The sequence below is a fragment of the Myotis davidii genome, unplaced genomic scaffold (assembly GCF_000327345.1).
Source record: "Myotis davidii unplaced genomic scaffold, ASM32734v1 scaffold323, whole genome shotgun sequence".
NCBI classification, from domain to species: Eukaryota; Metazoa; Chordata; class Mammalia; order Chiroptera; family Vespertilionidae; genus Myotis; species Myotis davidii.
Window position 1 is genome coordinate 2,855,186 of NW_006295491.1, and position 23,043 is coordinate 2,878,228.

The 23,043-nt window shown below is 38.6% G+C and overlaps 1 protein-coding gene across 3 annotated transcripts in view; it reads left to right on the forward strand.

Moving 5' to 3' along the window:
- SH3D19 (SH3 domain containing 19) overlaps positions 1–23,043 on the forward strand; it is a 97,662-nt gene that overhangs the window by 68,703 nt on the left and 5,916 nt on the right. For all 3 annotated transcript variants that reach the window (XM_006770125.2, XM_006770126.2, XM_006770128.2), the window contains 9 exons: positions 2,540–2,601; positions 3,630–3,894; positions 12,552–12,624; positions 13,821–13,951; positions 15,413–15,474; positions 17,397–17,599; positions 18,055–18,107; positions 21,057–21,243; positions 22,029–22,126. In XM_006770125.2, the coding sequence (XP_006770188.1) occupies positions 2,540–2,601; positions 3,630–3,894; positions 12,552–12,624; positions 13,821–13,951; positions 15,413–15,474; positions 17,397–17,599; positions 18,055–18,107; positions 21,057–21,243; positions 22,029–22,126 (1,134 nt within the window). The remainder of the gene's footprint in view (positions 1–2,539; positions 2,602–3,629; positions 3,895–12,551; positions 12,625–13,820; positions 13,952–15,412; positions 15,475–17,396; positions 17,600–18,054; positions 18,108–21,056; positions 21,244–22,028; positions 22,127–23,043) is intronic.

Here is a 23,043-nt window from a genome sequence, read left to right on the forward strand (position 1 = left end):
ATCCATTTTGAGTTTATTTTTGTGTATGGTGTAAGTTGGTGGCCTAGTTTCATTTTTTTTGCATGTATCTGTCCAATTTTCCCAACACCATTTATTGAAGAGGCTGTCTTGACTCCATTGTATGTTCATTCAAAGAGGTCAGAGCTACTCCAGTTAGGTGTGGAATATTATTGAAGAGGAGGAAAGCCCTAATCAGTAATCTCCCAAAAACTGTTGGCAGAACCTCTGCATAAACCTGAATTTAAGCAAATACTAAGGCTTCTGCAGGAACGGTTTCCCTATACTCAGTGTGTCAGATACAGCAGTGCCTTTCAAAAGGTGCCTAATGTTCATCGGGGATTTGAGGATACTGCCTTTTTTCTGATTCAGAGTTCGCTCATTGTAGAAAATTGAGAAAAAGATATTTAAGATTTTTATAAAATGCCACCATCTGGAGAAAACTACATCTAGTATTTGGTACTAGATTAGGATTATATGGTATGTATTTATTACAGTACATCTGTAACTTTCTCTGTCAAATTTATACATCTATATTTTTTAGAAGTTGCTTTTAATTATTAAGTTGTCTAAAAACTATAATGTTGAGAAGAAACAACAAAAGTTCCTGCCTATCTGCTAGAGTGTTTTTCTGCTTTTTTGTTTTAATTTTTAAAGTGGTCAAAGAAATAATTGAGTTTTTCGAGTATCATAGCAGTATTTGTCAGGGGAAAATATCAGCGTATTTATAAGGCATGGATTATAGTCTGGAATATTGCAGGGTTTATGAGCTGGTGACTCTCTTCACTACATTAACTGAACTCATTAGTGAAACCAAGTTTTAAGGGCAAGCTTAATCTGTTTTTAAAAATGGGGTTTTAAAACATTGAAACACATTTCAGTTATCACAGTTATTGGCTATTAATCATTTGCTACTTAAGAAAAAGTTATAAATATTCAGTCTGAATTAAAATCCATTGAAGTGAGTTTCAACTCATTTATATAAAGGAGTGAAACAGTCTTAGTTCAAAGATCTCCCAAGGTATAGTTAAACCTCCTTTAAAAAAAAAAAAAAAAAAGGGCAGTGTAATTTTAAAGGGCTGGCATATCCCTCCTTTTGAGGTCCTGGAGAAATATTATTTCCTGGAAGGCAGTGTTAGGTGCTTAAAAAGTAGAAAAGGTTAAAAAGGAGATTCAATTAGAAGAATTTGGTGAGGACTTTTCCCTCCAAAAACAGAAGTTTTAATTTCTCATTCAACAGAAGATGTGGAAATATTTTCCATGTATTATATTCATTTCCCAATCCTTGGGCTACACCATCTCCATAAAAGTTCCTTAAATGACCCAGTTTGAAGCCCTTTCCCTAGAGAAATCTTTCTATAAATCTCCACACTTCCAATTTCTCTCATGTGCTATTAAGCTAAAACATTCCAAGCTGTCTTTTGTTTTTCACATGACCCCCTATACTCTTTCCTACAAAACTCTTCTCAGAACTGGCATGGTGGAGAGTCATCCTGTATACCAGAAGGTTGCAGGTTTGATCCCCGGTTGGGGGACGTATGTCTGTCTCTCTCTCTCTCTCTCTCTCTCAAATGTTGCAAATCTCCCAAGAAGTGTGAACACTGACCTCTAGAACCACTTTGAAGATATACTTTTAAAAAATTAGATGTGAACTATGGATAACAGTCTATGCTAGGAAACTAATATTCTCTCGCTTTACAGCTGGGGGAAAAATGTATTTACTTGACCTGTACATGCAGCATAAGATAGTGTCAAGTTAAGGAAAAATGACTTGTTGCTTCTCTCTCTCTCTCTCTCTTCCCCCACCCCCTCTCTCTCCCTCCTCTCTCTAAACATATCCTTGGGTGAGGATTAAATTTTTTTTAAAAATCTCTTCTCAGCACATCCCACCCCTTTACTCTAGTGGTCCCAGCTTTCTGTTTTCTTGGGCCTTTTCTGTTTCTACTCACATGCCTTCCTTTCAGGCCGTCCCTTAAACTTCTCATGTTGTTCTGCCGCCTCCTAGTTCAGAACCCACTGTACAATGTATAAACCATCCAGTGATGAGAGATCTGCCTGTTCTAAGCAAAACAAATTAATCACCACTTCACTTATTATGTGTTAAATTTAGGAGCAGTACATATCTTACATGTCATCATGGAATAAATAAAGGCCTTTGGTTTTAGTTTTCTACAGTTCCTGCTTAAATTGCTACTGTGTAACCCATCATGATTGAAGCATCATCCTTGATACCTTTGAATCTGCTGTGTGTTCAGCCATTCAGGGAAATTGGTTGGGTCATGATCTACAATAGCAGATCGCCGGTCTCCTCCTCTATGTCTTCACTTGTATTAGGATGTGGACAATTTAGGTGGGAACGTGGGATGAGTTAATATTGCTCAAGACTAAAAACTTTCTCTACTTTCTCTCTAACTTATTTTATTTTCTCTAACTCAGCTACATTTCTACTTATAGATCCAGCCAAAAAGTTGTCCACAACTCCTCTTGACAAGGTCTTGTTTCAGATGAACCTTAACTAAAAATCATTCTCTGATACTTGCAGGAATCCGACCAGGCTGGTCAAATGGGAGGCTCTGTGCGAGGACCCCCCAGGCTTCCACCAAGGTCAGTGTGGGAAAGGTTTTAAAAAGTAAGAGAGCAGCTAATGCCTCAGAGACTGGACTCCCCTTTCTGGCCTTAGATATTCTTTTAGAGATACATTTTAAACTCATGAATTCACCCAGGCCACTAGCCTACAGTCTGCTCTGACAGCAGGTTGTAGGAATCTCTGCTGCTTCTTTGAACTCAATCCCCAAAACTCACAGAACACAAACATATCTCTATTACTTTTCCTCCAACAAACAAGACTCCTTTCTGGACCTGGAACAACTCCACTTCTGGAATGAACACACTCTCGCACACCTATACACTCACACTCTCACTCTCACACTGTCACCCACTCCCCATTATGAGGAACCGTGGTGACCTGCCTGCCTGGGTTCCAGGGCTATTGGAACAAAAAGCTGCGATACTATCAGAAGCTATTCCTATGTTACAAATTCTTTTTATCATAGGCATTAAGGAAAGGTTTTCAAAGTAATGGTTGTCCTAGCTCATTTTCAAAACAGCTTTCTTTATATTAATCTAACCCAGAGTTAGAATAGTAATTCCTAGAACATGAATATTAGGGTAGTTGATGTTCCTTTTCTAATATGAACTAGATCACATCACATATACCTGACATCTTATTGTAAGCTTTTCATCTCAGACTTTGGTAGAATGTGCTTAGTTTCCTGAAACAGTCATGGTGTGTTTATGAGCAAATGGGGCATTAGTGAGCTCATGATAGTAAATGCTTGTTTGTTTTGAACTAATGAATCTCTAGTGCAGGATGAGAGGAAGCTGGAACATCGACATTTCCTCTAATAATATAATGTTTAATGCAGCAGCCATTTGCTCAGAAATAGCATACCCTGCGTGTTTAGGTAATTGTACTAGCAGAAAGCTGTTCACGCGTGCGCGCGTGCACGCACGTGTTTGTGTGTGAGTGTGTGTGTGTGTGTGTGAGAGAGAGAGAGAGAGAGAGAGAGAGAGAGCAAACAGAACCTAATGTTGATCAAACACTGATTCACAGCTCCCACCTTGCCTTTCAGACCTATAAATGGAAAAGTCACACCAGCTCGACAGCCTCCTCCAAAGGGGGCCCCTGAAAGACCACCTCCCCCGAGAGTTTCTGCAACCAGAACATCAAATAAAAAACTGCCTTTTAATCGGTCTTCTTCTGACATGGATCTTCAGAAAAAACAAAATAATATGGCTTCCAGACTCACAAAAACCAAGAGTCAATTTTTTAAAAGTGAAGATCCGGTGCTACCTCCTCGCCCTAAACCAGGACACCCTCTCTACAGGAAATACATGGTAAATTTAGCTTTTAAAAATGTTAGTGGTCCAGAGGTTTGTCCTAAAGTAATATATAAGATCCATTATTCCTTAGAGCAGCGGTTCTCAACCTGTGGGTCGCGACCCCTTTGGGGGTCGAACAACCCTTCCACAGGGGTCGCCTAAGACCGTCAGAAAACACATATATAAGTACATACTGTTTTTGTGATGAATCACTATGCTTTAATTATGTTCAGTTTGTAACGATGAAAATACATCCTGCATATCAGATGTTTGCATTACAATTCATAAGTAGCAAAATTACAGTTATGAAGTAGCAACGAAAATAATTTTATGGTTGGGGGTCACCACAACATGAGGAACTGTATTAAAGGATTGCAGCATTAGGAAGGTTGAGAACCACTGCTTTAGAGGAAGATGATGAGACAGATGTGGACTTGATCCTTGACCTTAAGAGTTCTTTAGATAAGTAGTCCATAATAAAACCTAGGTCTTTAAAGCAGGGTTTTATTAGGAGAAATAGAGGAATAGGAGGCAGTGCAGACAGGAATTGAACAAACAGCAACTCTAAGAAACCTGACCAGTAAGTTACACTAATGGGTTTTTATAAAATCTGACAGATTTTATACTTTATATCCCTTGCCCACAGAGTAAAAATTTAAAATAAAATAGAAAGAAAGGTCTTATTAAGGTGAATGGTTTTTCCCCTTTTGTAAACATAATTATCATGGGCCATTTAATTGTTACCAATGAGAAGCTTTCGTTAATAATTGGAATAGCTGAGGTATTAATTTGGTTCTTTTATGAATATTTTTCTCATCATATGACCTTAAACCTTTGGCTGCATTTTCCATACTTAAAAACAGAGTTGATGTGCTCTTACCACTTTGGTTTGGTTAACCTGATAAAATCTAAGACAAATAAAAATAGGGAGCTGTGGGGGTAACGGGGGGAGAATTGGGAGGTAGCTGTAATAACTATCAACAATAAAAAAATATGTATTTAAAAAAATAGGGAGCCCTGGCCAGTGTGGCTCTGTTGTGAGTCCTCCCATGCACCACAAAGTCACTGCCCAGTAGGGGTTGTACAGGAGGCAGCTGATTGATATTTCCCTCTCCTTTCCTCTCTCTCTGAAATCAATAAAAACATGTTGTAAAAAATAGGGAGATCAGGACTGTTTGTACTTTTTTTTTACTGATTGATTTTTAAAGAGGGAGAAAAAACATGCATTGACTTGTTGTTCCACTCATTTGTGCACTCATTGGTTGTTTCTTGTATGTGCCCTGACCAGAGATCAAGCCTTGGCTTATCAGGACAACCCTCAGCACACTCGGCTATCCGGCCAGGGCCTGTCTGTACTTTTTAAACAATTGCATGACAGTAGCTTTTATCAAGAACAGCAGCTAATAATTTTATATTGTGCTACATTTCCATCATTGGGCCAGAAAGTACTTTCGCTTTAAGCCATATAGGGTTTTATAAAATTTTCCTTGGATAGATAAGAAAGATGGAGTGTATTCATATATATATTCATATTCATTTAAATTGATGACATTTTTAATTGCTAAAACACAGAAGTATTATTTGGGTTAGGTTATTTAAAAATAATGCCTGATGTATTACGCACTTATTATGGACCAGGTATTGTTTGAAGCACATTATGTATGTTAAATAACTCATTTATTCCTCACACCAACCCTGTGAGGTAGATACTACTATTATCTCTATTATACAGATGAAGAAAATAGTACACAGAGCCATCAAGTAACTGTAGGGGTAAAGGGGTAGAAATGGGAGATATCTGTAATACTATCAACAATAAAAAATATATTTCATTTTATTTATTACTAGAGGTCCGGTGCACAGATTTGTGCACCAGTGGGGTCCCTCTGACTGGCATGTGGGGATTGGGCCAAAACCAGCTCTCCAACATCCCCTGAGGGGTCCTGGATTGTGAGAGGACGGTTCTCAGGTGATGCACCCCAGAATCGAGCTCCCTCCTCTCTGGTTCCAGGTGCATCACCCAAGAACCGTAGCTGCCAAGTCACCGCAGCTCGGCAGCTGCTGCATTGAGCTTCTGCCCCCTGGTGATCATTGTGCATCATAGCTACCGGTTGGGCGGTTATATGGTCAGGCAGTCACTTAGACTTTTATATATATAGGGGTTTTTTTATTGATTTCAGAGAGGAAGGGAGAGGGAGAGAGAAAAACATCAATGCTGAGAGAAAATCATTGACTGGCAGCCTCCTGTACAGCCCCCACTGTGGATCAAGCCTGCAACCTGGGCATGTGCCCTTAACTGGAATCGAACCCTTCACTCTGCAGGCCAATACTCTATCCACTGAGCCAAACCAGCTAGGGCTAAAAAATATATATTTAAAAAAATAGGGAGCAAAGCTAGTTAATGGTGGAGCCAGCTTTTGAACACAGATCAACGGACTCTGAGCCCATGCTCTTAACCATTATGCCATACTATGGAAATAGTACTTATGGTTCTTAGCATAGCCATGTAATGTCAATAAAGCATTTGAAGAATCAAATTAATAAATTTAAAATATGGTATATTAGAGGAGTATGTCTCATTATGAAATAATTTCTTAAATTCCTCATTTTTTCCAAGGCTACCTTGCCATTAAGTTGCTAACCAGGAACCTGGGTACATTGGGAGCCCTGGGACTCTGACAGAAATGCTAGGAAGCATCAGTACCTAACCCCTCGCACTCTGCATCTTTGCTCCTGAGTGATGGAGGGGCCCAAGCAGCCTCTTTGCTTGTTGAAAGTGAGCTTGTGTGATCACATTCCCTGGGAATGCCTTTATATTGTAAAGGCCTCTGACCTGTACCCACCAGCCAAAACTCATGGCAGGGAACAGAGTCCCCTGGCCAGGGCTGGGTACAGATATAAAAACCATTCTAAAATCAGACAGAGCTGAGTGAGCCAGGAAGTGACTAGTCGGCAATGAACTGGGTTTAAGTAGACGCTTTGTGGCAGAGAAGCTTTGTAAGATGAGATTCAAGGCAAATGAAGGAGTCATTAGCCTGTAGAGGAGCTGCCCGCCCCCATCAGCCTTCGGAAGACAACAGCCATTGAAAACCCTTACTCAAAGGCAGGTCTTTATAGGCTGTGAGCTCAGGTGCTGAGTATTTATCCTTTAAGCACCAGGTGACTTGTTGGACCTTGTCCTATAGAATAGAACTTCCTGATTCTAGTTGTTAAAGAGAACTTTAGGCCACATTTAGCTATAGGCTCAACTCCACACTCCCAAGGACTCGGTCTCCATGAGAAATGGCAGGCCCCACTAGACCTGGCGCATGAGGAAGTCAGGTGAAGATTTTCCTGGAGAAGTTGTACTTTACACCTTCCAAATCCCCAAATGACCAGCGAGTTATGATGAGGGTTTTTTGATTGTGAATAATCCTTTTATTGGGTTATATTTAAGTTGTCTGTGCCTCATGGGATTGCCAATGAATACATTGTCTTGCAAACCCCGGAGAACTCTCTTGTAAGGTAAAATAGAGCTCTTTCTTTAGTGACAAATGTAAAAAAATCACCAGCCTCTGTTATTACTGCTTTACACATTATTAAATGCTTTAGGCTCCAAAGATTAAAATGTGGGAGAAGTAATAATGTTTTATTAAATAATAATTGCTTCAGAGAGTGGTATGGTACCTTACAGCGTAGGGACGGACTTGTGCTGCTGAAGCAGGCAAGAAATAATTACTGGGAATGCCAAAAGGGAAAAGTCACTGGTAGAGTTCACCTGTCTCAGATGAAGATTATCACCCCACTTGATGAACGTCTTAGGAGCAGACCAAACGTAAAGGAATTAATATTGTACAGCCCTCATATCACCCATGGCAGCACATTTCAAAGAACTATTAATTATATCTCATCCTCAGGTTTTAGCATTTTCTTAACCAGAGTGAAAATTACAGTAGCATTTTATTCCATTTGAAGAATAAATTACTTCTAAGAGACTTGCCACTGCCTTACTAATCACCTCAATACACAGTGACTACCATGTGTTTTGCCTTCTTCATTTCGTGCTGACTTACAGCAACCAGAGCACTCAGTCATTAATTTTCAACTGTGAGAGCCATTTATTTTTAAATAATGTAAAGATGTTTACTAAAGTGCCAGAGATTAGTTTCCCAGCAGAATGGATAATTATTTTAAAGGGGCCCCTATAAATGCTTAGTCTGCCATAAAAAAAGCACTTCCCTTGTAAGATTTAAGCTTAGTGTAAACCTCATTTCTCTGATTATAGCTCATAAAATAATGAAATGAAATGTAATCCAACAACCTGAAGTTACAATTTAAGCCTAACAAATTTGTGGATCCTGGGAGAATACAGTGATCATCGAAGTTCATTTGTTTAGCAAGAAAAATGCCACTGAACTATGTTTAGAGGTATATTTTTTAAAAGAGCTTTTTAAGTTACCCAGTTAAATTTTTGACTGTTATTTAATGTAGCAAACATGAAAAATAATATCCACCAATCATTTAATCTAAGTAAAGTATTTGGTTTCCCATTCATCCTAGTTTTCATAATCTAGTCCAATTCTTTTTTCTTAGAAGGCAGTTTATGTTTTGAAGTTTGCTGAGAAACTAAAAATTTGTATATTAGAGAGCAGAGAAGACACATGTTAAGCTAGTTGTAGCTGGGATACTGAAAATTCTAAGTTTAATTCACGTGGAGAAAGTTCTTCTATCATTCATTTTCTCTTTGTTTTGATCCAGCATTATCCCTCTGTCGCAGCCTTCCTTCCTCTCTCAAACACACTGGGGGGTAACCATGGGAGTTGGGCTGCCAAAAAGCTTTTCTTTAAGAAAAATAGAAGCTACATATATTATGCTTTGAACAATAAAGATTTAAGTTTTTTAAAATAAAGAGAAGGAGGGAGGGAGGAAGGGAGGGAGGGAGGGAGGGAGGAAGGAAGGAAGGAAGGAAGGAAGGAAGGAAGGAAGGAAGGAAGGAAGGAAGGAAGGAAGGAAGGAAAGAAGGAAGGAGCTAAAAAGATGAGAATTCTTTTTTAACAGTCCAAATTTTTTTCCACATTAAACATGACCTCACTCATCTTGTACCGTATAGGCTTGCAGAGTTGGCCTCTGATGGCCAACTACATACAGTGATGCTCAAATGAAACCTCATTCAGGTTTCTGGGTTCATGGCTAGCATTACATTTTTTAGAAAATAAATCTTACCTATTTGAAAGCCTAGTTCTAAGGTTAAGATCTCTGAAAATGTGCTATACTTTCCCCTATCTTAGTAAACAGAAAATATCTAATGCTGTTAGATGAGGTTGACTCTGCAGATCATGGGAATAGTAGGAGATTGTTTACCTTGTTGCAAACACAGATTTGAGTTTCAGGGAGATGGGTTTCAGTTCCCCTCCCACCGCCTTAGATAGTTATCTCTAAACTGCATTTTTTAAATGTGTGAAATAGGTATGATAATTCCTCACAGAGTTGTTTTTAGAATTCATATATGTTCCATTTATATGAAAGTCCAGCATAGGTAAATCCAGAAAGTAGATTAGTGCTTTGCCTAGGGCTGGGGGGGAGGGGGGGAGGGAGTAAATGGGGAGTGGCTGCTCTGGTGTTGGTTGCACAATTCTGTGAATACAGTAAAACTATATACACTTTAAATGGGTGAATTTTATATGTGAATTATATCTCAAAAATGTTTTTAAAAATTAAATGAGCTAATTAAAGCATATAAGGTGTTCAACTCAGTGAGTAGCACAGTGAGTGAACAATGAAGGCTTTGATTACGCATTTGCATTAGCAGTTAGAGTCATATTAAAAAGAGCTTTAAATTATATTAGATTTACCTAATGGTGTGGTCTGAGTTGTACTGACCTCTAGTGGCCAACCTTATTTAGCCTTTTCATCTTGCCCTTCGCCTTCCAGACCAGGTTGATGAGCAGCATTCCTAGTGTTACCCATGCACTGAAGTCAGAGAGGGAAGTTAATTGGGAGGCACAAGTTAAGATCTCTCCTCTTTTATTCTCCCAGGCCTGGTTATGTTTAGGTTGTTGGTTCATTTAGAGATTCATGTTTGTGTTTTGTGTGGTGTAGGCCTCTGATATCATTTATTTTCCAAATGGATAGCCATCTAGCCTAACACAATTTATTTACTTATTTTTTACTTTATATAATTGTTTATTTTTCAGTTAGAGTTGACATACAATATTATATTACTTTCAACCCAATAATTAGACATTATTTAACTTAATGATCATTATGACCAATAATCTAGTAACCATTGACACCATACACAGTTAACTAGAATATTTTTTACTATATTTCCTACACTATATGTTACATCCCCATGACTATTGTGTAACTATCAATTTGTACTTTTTTTTCTAAATGTTTTTTTTTAGAGAGGAAGGAAGAAAGAGACACATCAATTTGTTGTTCCACTTATTTATGCATTTATTGGTGATTCTTTTTTTTATCCTCACCTGAGGATATGTTTTTATTGATTTTTAGAGAGAGAGAGAGAAACATGGATATGAGAGAGAAACATCAATTGGTTGCCTCCCCTACAAGCCCTGACCAGGGATCAAACCCATAATCTAGATATATGCCCTGACCAGGAATCGAACGTACAACTTTCCAAAGCACAGATGACACTCAACCAACTGAGCCACCAGGCCAGGACTCGTTGGTTGATTCTAATGTGTGCCCTGGCACTGGAACCCTGGGCTCAGGGGCCTGGTGTAAGGGTGGGGCCCCACTCCCCAGGGAGGACCTCTGTAGAGGCAATATCCTCCCAATCCTTATCTGCTACATGTGGGTGTAGGTTCAGCCCCTTCCACCTCTAGACCCCTCCTACCAAATTCAAATTAAGTGGCTTCTTTGTATTAGTTATAGGATTTCTATAGGTTTCAGGTGGTTCTGAAGTTGGTTGTTCCATAGTTTAGTTGTAATTTTGATGTGGTTGTGGGAGGATGCAAGTACCGCATACACCTACACCGCCATTTTGACCGGATGTTAGCCTAATACAATTTATTGAGTAGTCATTCCTTTTTTCCACAGACATAAATCAGGGGGGTGAGTAATGAAACACATACATATGCACACATAATAAGTTATGTAGATAATTACTTTTATTTTTTAAGATTTTTTAAATTGATTTTTAGAATAAGAGGAAGGGAAAGGGAGAGAGAAAAACACTGATGCGAGAGCAAAACATGCATTGACTGCCTCCTACACTTCCCCACAGGTGATTGAGCCCAAAACCTGGGCACATGTCCTGACCAGGAATCATACCAACAACCTTCCAGTGCATAGGATGATGCCCAACCAACTGAGCCACACTGGCCAGGGCATAAATCATTTTTTTTAAAGCCCCTTCAGACTTAAAATATGTCACAGTTTCTTTCTGTAACCCCTGAAATTCCCATGATGCTCATTTGTTTAGGGGAAAGTGCTGAGTGGCCCCTAAGAAAATGTCAATGTTACTTTGTAAACTCATATAATAAACTGCCATTAGCCATTACTGTCTTGACCTAAATTGGTATTTCAGTTTACCTACCTTGAGAGAATGCAGCATGCCTCCACAGTTGCATTTTGGTTGAAAGAGCAGGTGAGATGTAGAAAAGATCCGAGCAGAGGTGCTGCAGGGCAATGGAGAAGGTGGACCATTATCCACAGTGCAGTCTGATCAACTGGGTACATCATGGCTAGGGAGGGGCAGAGGAATAGAAGCGTGGGGATACCCCTGAGGGACAAGAGTTGGTTTGAAGAGACAAAAAAGACACAAAAAATGTGCCTACATTTATTTCGCAGGTTTGCCAGTATTGAAGAGTTTTAAAATTGTAACTCCAAATAACATCCTTTAATCAGATTTGATGATGATGAAGGGATTATTAGCCTGTCAGTTTATATAAAGAAACTAAGAATAACAACTGCTTATTAATAAGAAAAGGTCACTCTTCAGCTTTCTCCTCTCCTCTAGCCAATCTATGGCAGTTGGCTAGATGGTTAGAGAATATTGAATTCTTTTTGTTAACTTACTTAGAATTGTATTGAATAAACCATTCAGATTAAATAGAAAATCTAGGCCAGGCACTGGAGGTAGTGTTAGCTTTTAAATTAGAGAAAGCATTCAGTTAAGTGGCACTAAATGACGTAGATTTTACTTTTGTGAATTATACTTTTGTGAAAGTCATTAGCTCTTTTCATTAAAGGGCAAGCATATCAACTGCAGAACTTTCTTCTTTTCCCATCTTAATGAAGATACAACTTTTAAGGCTCTGTCCTTAAGATTTAGTCCTGTTCACAGTTTTAGGAAAAAGCTACTCCAGATAGGAAAAGAGGTTAAAAAACAAAACAAACAAACAAACAAAAACCACTACTTCAGGGTAGAATAGGTCCTAGTGAAAAAAATTTTTAAAGTTCAGTAATTCCATTTTGTTTTACTCTCATTGTTAAAAAATGCTGGAGGATATTATAATTGAGAGTTATTTGCTGTTCTCCCTGGGCAAGGACACATGCCTTTGCAACTTGATATTGATTCTCTTATTTGGCTCAACTGTATGTTTTGCATCTTGTACTCATATGTCAAGAGGATGCTAGTGAGGGAGGAAAAATTGGTCTCAGAGTGAATGTAAATCCAGCATCCATCCTGAATACTTCACTCACAGCCCTGTTTTCCCCCAAAGGATCCAAGCCACACTCAGAAGCCTGTTGACAGTAGTGCTCCTCATGCTGTCATTCTTCATGATTTTCCAGCAGGTAAGGACATAAATAATAAAGTGGTAGAGCCCTTAGACTCCAGGAGCAGGCATCCTCCTTAGGTTAATCTCTGAGGCCAGCCTTCTTCATTCTCTGCACAACAGCGTCCTAGACTGGAGAGGTCATCTTGTCAGTCACCCACCTTCAGGAATGGTCAGTTGTACCCAACCATTCCAGGAAGCTTAGCTGGATACCCTTGCTTTTGAAACTCCCCATGAAGGAGAGAAAGAGAGGGTATTTCGCTACACATGCACAAACAGCAAAATACCTACCAGTTGCAAACTTTTTACCTCTTTCAAAATAGTGAGTCACAATTAATAATTATAGTGAAATTATTTCAAATTTAATAAATGAAGTTCTTTTCTCCTAAGGATTGTAAAACGTACACATATAGCTCAGCTATTACTAATGAGATGAAAATATAATTTTTAAATCAACTTTTAAATATCTTTTATATCCAAGACTACAGATAAACTCCTGATTTATTTATAAGTTTATATATTATCTACTTGATAGATTTTTATTTTAGTGTGAGTAAATTTACTTTCTAAAGAGTAGTATTCCCTTAGTTTAGCTGTTCTCAACCTGTGGGTCGCGACGCCTTTGGCGGTCGAACGACCCTTTCACAGGGGTTGCCTAAGACCATCCTGCATATCAGATATTTACATTACAATTCATAACAGTAGCAACATTACAGTTCTGAAGTAGCAACGAAAATAATTTTATGGTTGGGTCACAACATGAGGAACTATAATTAAAGGGCCAGAAGGTTGAGAACCACTGCTTAGTTAATATTTTGAGATTGCAATGATTTTTAAGCATGATTGAGAATAATATTTTACATCTATAAAACCCTTTCATAGTTCAATATGTATTCAGGAAAAGGTTTATATTGACACAGTAGGAATCATTGGCCAGCGCAGTGTTTGGGGTTTTTTGTTTTTTGTTTTTTTTAACCATTTCCCATCTGTCAATACAAAATAAATGTATTTAATTTGATCTTAAAAGAGGAAGCTCATAACAGCAATATAAAAAAAAAGATATTTTTAAGTCTATTCAATTAGTATAATCTGTTCTCAGAGTCAGTAGAACATACTGCCTCGGTGGACAGAAATAAATACTTTGTGCTCCACTTTAATCAAATCTGCATGCAACCAGAATAATTTATCATACATAATTATAATTTTATTTTATAGAGCAAGATGGTGATTTGAATCTCACTTCTGGAGAAATTGTTTATCTTCTGGAAAAAATAGATACAGATTGGTACAGAGGGAAATGTAGAAACCAGACTGGGGTATTTCCTGCCAACCATGTCAAAGTAATTGTAAGTGGGTCATGATTGTTTTAATTGGTCATATGTTCAGTGGGTTCTGTGTAACGTGCATTTTGGGAAAAGTAATCGGAAGCTTCGATTCTTGGGTTCTAGTTCTCTCTCTTCCATTGATTCATTTGGTGTTTGGAAAATTCAGAAAATAAAAGTTTTTCAACTAGATAATGCTTAATTGTTAATATATTATAGGGGTCTAGAACTTAATTTCTAAATGCTATCTGAAATCCTAAGGTGAAAAAACACTATAGGTCAACTGGTGATCAGCTATTCTGGGAGGATTGTTAAGCACTTAAGAATATATGTTAATTATTTGAAAAATTTAGTAAACAAGACTCAAAAGGTACAAGATTATTCTGAAGGAATGTTCTCTGAGCTTACGGTACCACTTTTCCTTTTCTTTCAAGTACATTTTGTTTTTGGTTCTTTCATTCTTTCCATTTATTTCCATCATTTAGAAAAATAGACTTGGGAATACTAAAGCACTAAACCTGTGTTTTTCTAATATAAATGAGTTTGAGTCTCTTGGATTACAAAATGTGGGCTTTAAAAGTTGTCCAATATAAATATGCCCTGATACGTTGGAAAAATCTATCCACATTCACTAAATTAATATTAAGAACAATGTTAGTTTTAGCACCCTTCCTCATTTTTCTCTTACCCAATGTAACAGTATTTTTTAAAGCACAGTTACATCACTGAAATAAATTACACTGAATCTGCCACATTATTGGTATAAGTATTATTTCTAAGCCTGCAAGTTGAAAGAATTATTTTGAAATTTTGAACTTTTAGAATTCATTAAGAAGGGCACTGATTTATTTAATATAGATCTCAAAGTTTGAATATACTTTGGTCAAAAATTTTTATTACAACCTAGCTTCATTGAGCTTTGTAAGTGCGGTATTATATAACATGCTTGCCACTTAGTAGATGCCCACTGAGTACTAATTTCTTTTCTATTCACATTGGTGGAAAAAAATATTCCAGAGTTATGAAAATGGAGAGTATCCACAAGTTTGATTAAAAGGTTTTATTATGGGGTCCGGAAAGTATTGCAGAATTTTACCAACACTTTGAATAGGCATGGCAGTGGTGCCAAATGCCTGATGCCTAGTCTCTAATTTAAGTTCTCCTCATCTGAAGTTTCCAACTTAGGGGATATGGGATAGAGAAAACTCAGTCAGGAGTGGAATGATATTAATGTGCTTATTCCAGGAAATAAGAAATGGCTTGGTTGGCTATTCAAGGAAGGCTGCCTCACAAGTTATGTGTGTGTGTGTTTTTAAAACCAAATTCTGGAATTCTTAACTTTGGCACGTATGGTACCACTTAACCAGTTAAACACCTGTCTAAACTTGTTAATTTCAATCATGTATTTTCTAATTACCTAGCCTTAAATTCATCTTATTAAAATCTGAAAAAAATACAATGGTTGCCTTGATTTGTCTTTACTAGATTGATGTTCCAGAAGGAGGAAATGGGAAAAGAGAATCAGTTTCATCTCATTGTGTTAATAAGTAAGTTTTATTTGTGTTCTTTTGCACAAAATGCAAAGGAGGTGACCAATCCTATATAATAAAAGCCTAATATGCAAATCAACTGAATGCTGGAACAACTGGTTGCTATGACGCGCATTGATCACCAGCGGGCAGACGATCAACACAGGAGCTGCCCCCTGGTGGTCAGTGCGCTCCCACAGTGGGAGCACCACTCGGCTGACTGGGCTGAGTCGCTCATAGGGCAGGTCCACAGCTGCTCAGCTGACCAGGATGAGCAGCGCTCCCACAGTGAGCCCATCCCCACAGGTTACACCCCCACCAGTGCACGAATCCCATGAACCAGGCCTGTTGTTATATCATAATTACCAAGCTTATACATTTCAGATGTGTGATTATTTATTCCCAGTGTGTCTTTTGATTTATGAGGAAAAGTGTACTTGTTTAAAAGCCATAGTGGATTAAAATGCTAATGAAAATTCAACGTGCTGGTACAAGCTGACCTAAGCAACTCCTCATATCAATACAGGACATGTAGACAGCACAAGGAGTCCACCTTGCTATTTCCCACCGCCTCGCCATGGCTTAAACAGAGACACTTTGTCATCCAGTGTAATGTATTTGGGCCAGCTGGTATTTATTTACTAACACATTTTTAGAAGGTTCAAAATTATTGTCATAGAAAATATTTAACCTTATAGAAATATGAACCCTACAGAAACAGCTAGACATTTTGTATTGTTTTGTTTTTAAGAGGAACTAAAAGAAACTAAAGGAAGAGTTAAGTTGGAGGGGTCTTCCTTTATGTCTGAAGAATTAATGACCTTTCTATGCATCATTGTAACTTTTTTGTATGATTTAAAACACTGCCACAGTACAACTTTATGTTCCAGTTAAATGAGCAAAATAATAGACTTCACTACTTGCTGAAGGACTGTAAACCTGTCTTTGAATAGGTCAGACATATGTAGATGCTCCCTGGGGGCTTTAGAAAATAAATGCAAAGGTTACCACAAATAAGAAAACTGATGCCACAATAGTGGAATTCTATTTCAGGTTCAATTTTTCTTCCTATTTTTAAGCCGTGTTTAATGTGTCAGCAGGTTGGATCTGAAGTGGGCTCTCACAGCCCTCAGTCCATTGACCTGACTTAAATCAGAATCTGATTGGAGACTGTACCAACCCTTTCTTTTCAGGCATTCGCATCTCCTTAGCCTGTTGCTATTGAAACTTCCTTTCTAACACCTTAAATGGAGGGTTTGGTATTATATCATGCCTTCCAGTAATACAGTTTTATCTCTTATTTTCAGTCAGAATTGCCGACCATTTAAGGATTGTTCTAATTATCAGAAATTAAGCCTTTTTTAAAGGAGATACAAAAATCATTTTTAAAACAACAGAGTTAGGTAAAAGATTAAGTATTATAAGATAATATGCCGAGTTTCTGTTTTATTTGAACCTTCTAATTTTGAAGATCATTCGTCTATGTATACAACTCATGATTGAGTCAACATTGATTGTGCATTGAATCTGCCCAGCTGATGCCCGTTGCATTCTGTCATGGAAGTTTGATGTCTTGCCCTGAGATTCTTAGGGTTAGCACTCCTAAACTCAGTGCATTTATAACTGAGAGAGTTCAGACTGAGCCATGGATTACTGTGGTCCAGGAATACAAAGATGTAGAGACTGCTCATGAGACATGGCAGTGCAAACTGACCACCAGCTTAGGGAATTCTGCGTGTCTCTGTGACATTAACTAGCCTTTCTAGGTGAACAGGTTCATGTCGGAAAAAGTTTTTTCATGGAAAAGTTTAAATTATGTCTAGTATACCATGTTCCATAGTAAACACAGAATATTTATTGAAAGACTGAATGAAAGGTTTTAAAGCATTTTGAAAACGTAGTACTCTCTAGTTTAACCCACAAATGTAATCTTTGTTCAGAGGTCCAAGATGTGGCGCTCAGTTTGAATATATTGGAGACCAGAAGGATGTGCTAAGTTTCTTGGAGGGAGAAAGTATTGTTCCTAATGAGTATGTGAATGAAGAATGGGCTGGAGGAGAACCTCGAGGCAGAACTAGGATTTCCTCCCTTAACCTTGTGGAACTCGTTGAGGATCAACCCACCTCTGGTACAAATGTTTTCAGTGAGTATAGAGAGTATCGTTTTTTATCATATTCTGTCTTAATTGAAATAAACTAAATAATAGGATAGTGCTTGAGCTGCATAATAATCCATATTGCCATATTTTTTAAGATAGAAGGAGAAATTATTTTAAAATGGTCATTTGTGTGGGATAGCTCTTATTGAAATTATCTCTCAGAGAGCTGGTGTTGGTATTTTAGGTAAATAGTAATAGCCTCATATCAGAAATGGCATATGGATAATCATAGACCTTTAAACAGAAATGGGATAGAGAGTATAACTAATGGTATCTTCCTTCACTGTACAAAAAAGGGAAAAAGCCCAGAGAGGACAGTGCCTGGTTAGAATTATGAAGAGACTGGTCTGCAACCCCAGACTTTTCACTCTCCCCTAAGGTTTTTCTCCAACACTATATGGTCTTTACATCTGAAGTTTTGACTTTTTTTTTTAACATAGGCACAAAGGTACCACTGAAGACCAAAAAAGAAGATTCTGGAGCAAATTCTCAGGTAGGCTGCTTGGATAGATAACTGTAATGAAAGCCAGGTTTCAACTCCGGGAAGGATATTAAAATTGTAATTATCAGGAGATAATGTTATAAAAGCATTTTTCAATTCATATAGTAAATGTTTGAAATAAATACAGGGATGAGCAAAAGTAGATTTATGTTGTGAGTACACAAAACACAGATTTTATTCTTGTATCATTATGTATTAACTAGAGGCCCGGTGCACGAAATTTGTGCACTGGGGGGGTGGGCAGGGGGAGGAAGTCCCTCAGCCCGGCCTGTGCCCTCTCACAGTCTGGGAGGAGCCCCGTGATCGATCGCCCCAAAGAGGTAGGCCCTGCTCATCCATGCAGGGCTCCTTGATGGATTGCCCCAAAGAGGTAGGCCGGAGCCGCGGGACCTGCCTCTGCACTGCACAGACCCACAGGACCCCCAGGCCTTGCCACACCGAGCCACAGGACCCCCTTCCATACCGCACACACAGCGTCAAGCCCCCGCCCACCCATATGCGCCCAGTATACACTCAGTCTCCTGGTGATCACTCACTACGGCATGAGGGCGTCACAGCGTGAGAGCATGACAACCACATAGGCTTTTACTGATAGGATTATTATATTATTTGTATTACAGCTGTAAACCCACTTTTGCCCACCTCTGTGGGCAAATGGTTAACATCTTTATTGCATATAGAGCTCATACAAATGGATTAGAAAGAAATGTAAACCCTGATAGAAAACGGGGGAAAAGACATGATTGGAGAATAGAAGAGATAAAGAGATAGTATAAGTGGCTGATATTAAAAAATATTTAACCCTACTAATAATCAAAATGCCTTATAAAGCAATGATGAAATACCACTTAACTTATCTAGTTAACAAAGATTCAATACAACTCAACACTAAACAAATAATTATTTGAGTATTAAAAACAAGATAGTACAGCCCAGCTGGTGTGGCTCAGTGGTTGAGCATCGACCTATGAACCAGGAGGTCACCAGTTCAATTCCTAGTCAGGGCACGTGCCCCAGCTTGCAGGCTGTATCCCTAGTGGGGGGCATGCAAGAGTAAGCTGGTCAATGATTCTCATCATTGATGTTTCTATCTCTCTCTCCCTCTCTGAAATCAATAAAAATATATTTTTTAAAAAACAAGAAAGTAAAAATGATTATTTTTATTTTTTTATCCTCCAAATAGGGTAAAAAAGAGAAGGTTTTAGTCACAAAGATAGTCATAGTGATTTTATTATCATAGGGAAAAAAATTGGAACCAACCTAAATATGATCATTAATGGTAGAATGTTCTGAGGCTGTGAAAAACTAGTTTTATAAAATAAATGTAATGGGAAGAAAATGTTATAGGGAATTGAGTATATAGCATACAAAGACTACAAGGAAATATATTTATTAACATTCATATTTCCCTAAGAGGTAAGATTATGGGTGGGTAGGTTTTTTTTCCCTGCTTCATACATTCTGAACTTACCTAATATTTAGGAGCATTTGTATTATTTTTTTAATGGGAGAGAGGAAAAACAAGTAAAATTTTTACATACTAGCCCTGGATGGGTAGGGGTAGCTCAGTCGATTGTTTCTTGAACATAGGGCTCCCATCCTAACTTGGTAGAAATGAAAGCATTCTTGCTGGTACATTCCACCATACTATCCCACCATATTTGGGTGGTTATTCTGCCAGCTTTAGTGCTAACTACGCCTTATAAAATTAATAGTAAATTAATGAAGTCTTGTGCCATGGAATCTGATAGCTTCTGAATCAAGTAAAGACCTAGGAACTAACAGACTGCCCATTATGAGCCTTCATAATTTTTTTTAAAGATTTAATTTTTTAAAATATATTTTTATTGATTTTTTACAGAGAGGAAGGGAGAGGGATAGAGAGTTAGAAACATTGATGAGAGAGAAACAATCAACCAGCTGCCTCCTGCACACCTCCTACTGGAGATGTGCCCGCAACCAAGGTATATGCCCTTGACCGGAATCAAACCTGGGACCTTTCAGTCCGCAGGCCGACACTCTATCCACCGAGCCAAACCGGTTTTGGCATGAGCCTTCATAATTTAAAGAGTTTCACTGGAAATTGTATGTTTTCCAGAATTCTTTCATAGTGTAATAAATACTATATATGAATACTGTATGCTTTTACCTAATTTTTAAGATAGAACTAATATCATAGATCATAATTAGAAAAAAGTTTTCTCTTAACTATTATATATCCTTTAAAAGCAGGAAAGCCACAAATTCTATCACATCTGTCATATAGAATTATATTTCAAAGATAAAATCTTATTGGAAATTTTTATTTCTGAAACTTGATAGCAACATAAAGTGTTGGGTGATTTAAAGAAAGCTTCAGGCTTTGAAATTTTATGACCCCTTAACTTTTTCCCCACCATTTTTTAAGCTCTGCAGAAATAAATCTAGATATATAAACGCCTAAGTGACCATTAAGACCAAATGACTGGAACAACCAGAATGACCAATTGACCAGTCGCTATGATGTGCACTGACCAACAGGGGACAGACGCTCAATGCAGAAGCTGCCCCCTGGTGGTCAGCGCACTCCCACAGGGGGAGCACCACTCAGCCAGAAGCCAGGTTCATGGCTGGCAAGCGCAGCTGTGGTGGTGGGAACCTCTCCTGACTCTGCAGCAGTACTACTGAGCAGCGACAGTAGGCGCAACGGGCCAGGATGAGCGCGAGCTGCACGGCACCGGCTCGGGCTGCTCCCTGGCCGCCTGCCTCTTGACACACTGCTGCATCCCTTGAGGGATCAGGCATAAACTGGCAGTCAGACATCCCCCGAGGGGTCCCAGATTGCGAAAGGACACAGGCCAGGCTGAGGGACGCCCCCTCCCCAATGCATGAATCCATGCACCAGGCCTCTAGTTTCAAATAAAATCTTACATTTCTTATCAAACCTCTGTTTTGTAACAGGGTAACAGTCTTTCTGGAGAATGGTGTGAAGCTCTTCACAGTTTTACAGCAGAGACCAGTGATGACTTACCCTTCAAGAGGGGAGAACGGATCCTGATCCTACAGCAGCTGGACTCTGACTGGTACAAGGGCAGACTGCGAGACAGGGAGGGGATCTTCCCAGCAGTCTTTGTGCGGCCCTGCCCAGGTACAACAACTCCGGGAAGTGGTTCTTCACTCTAAGGGGAGCGCAAGACCTTTAAAGCAATATATATTTCTTTTCCCCTGGCCATGATCAGTTTAAGTTGTTTGCCTTCATTTTAAACAGTTGATTCATAAAGTTTTGTAAGCTCTTCTTCATACTTCATACTTTGTTCGAGTTATAGGGGGAAAAAAGATAAAAATGCCTTTATTTGATAATGGCCAATTTTCTATAGTTTTTTTAGAAACATACAAATATATTTCTATAATATATTTCTACTAGAGGCCTGGCGCACAGAATTTCATGCACAGGTGGCAGGGGAGGGTCCCCTCAGCCCAGCCTGCATCCTCTCCAATCCTGGACTCCTTCGGGATATCCTACTGCTGGTTTAGGCCCTGATCCTGGGGATCGGGCCTTAAAACAGCAGTTGGACATCCCTCTCACAATCCTGGACTGCTGGCTCCTAATGGCAATTGCCCCCCCTGCCTGCTTGGTTGCCCCACGCAGCTTGCTGCTCGGTCATTTGGTCGCCCCTCACTAACCCCCCAGCTGGCCTGGTTGCCCCCACAGCCTGTTCGGTCATCCGTTCGGTTGTAATGGTAGCTTAGGCTTTTATACAGATAGATAATTTTTTTCCTGCTAAGAGAACTTCCTTCATCTTTTTGCAAGTTAAATAAATTCAAAATTATTTTTGAATAAATTGAAAATATTTTGTCCTGGGGATAACAAGGAGGTTTCTTAAAATGTTGGATTTGTGTTTTAGTATGTTCTGTATTTTGGTGTTTCCACAGCTGACATGAAAAGTATGTCTCCTTTAGCACTGAAGGGGAGGAAGGCCAAAGCCTTGTATGATTTCCATGGGGACAATGAAGATGAGCTTTCCTTCAAGGTCAGAATGTACATTTTTAGTTTCTGTATTAAGCAGTTATAAATTTTGAAATATCTTCCATTGAAGGGTGGAACATCTGGGTGGTATATTGACTCTGTGCCAAGTAGGAACATATCTGATGTCCTATATCCAAAGAACAAGATTAGGCAAATGTCAGCAAGGCATTTAGGTACTCAAATAAAACTGAATTGGCTTGATAACCCCACAATCCCCAAACGAATTTCTTATTTGTAGGCCTTGTAACATTCGATGTTAGTAATATTGGAGTTTTCATTGGTAGCCCTAATAAAGGATGATTCTCTACATGGCCATTGTTGCCTGCTATTGTCATGTCTATCAAATCAATGGAGAAGTCAGGTACCTGCTGCAATTGGCCACTGCACCAGGGCCTCATAAGACACTGAGTGAGTCTTGTCCAGAAAGACACTGGCTAGGAAATGATCCCAAAAAGTTAAGCTACTTTTCCAAGGGTTGTTTTCGGGTTTTTTTTAGAAAATTACAATTTAATCTTACTTCATCAAAGAAGTGCCTCTTGATATCAGATCAGTCTCTAGAGATTCTGCCCCCACCCACTTTACTGGGTGTTTGGTGTTTGTATTTGTTTGGTTTATCTATTGGTTCTGTGGTATTATCTCTGTCTCTCTCTACATACATACATATATATATATTTTTTCTCCTTTTTCTTTTCTCTCCTATCTTTTTTTTCTTCTTTTTTTTCTCTCTCTCTTAGATATCATTTGTACTCTCTTTTCTCTCCCCTAATTCTCTTTTCTCAGGTGGTCACTTATATAGGGGCTATCGGTGTTGTGGGTACATTCATGCTTTGTTCCCCTTGAGTCATGTCTTGTTAAGGTGAATTTTATCCTGTCTGGCTAAAGTGCTAGAGAGCAAGCCACATAACCAGACACCTGGAGCGG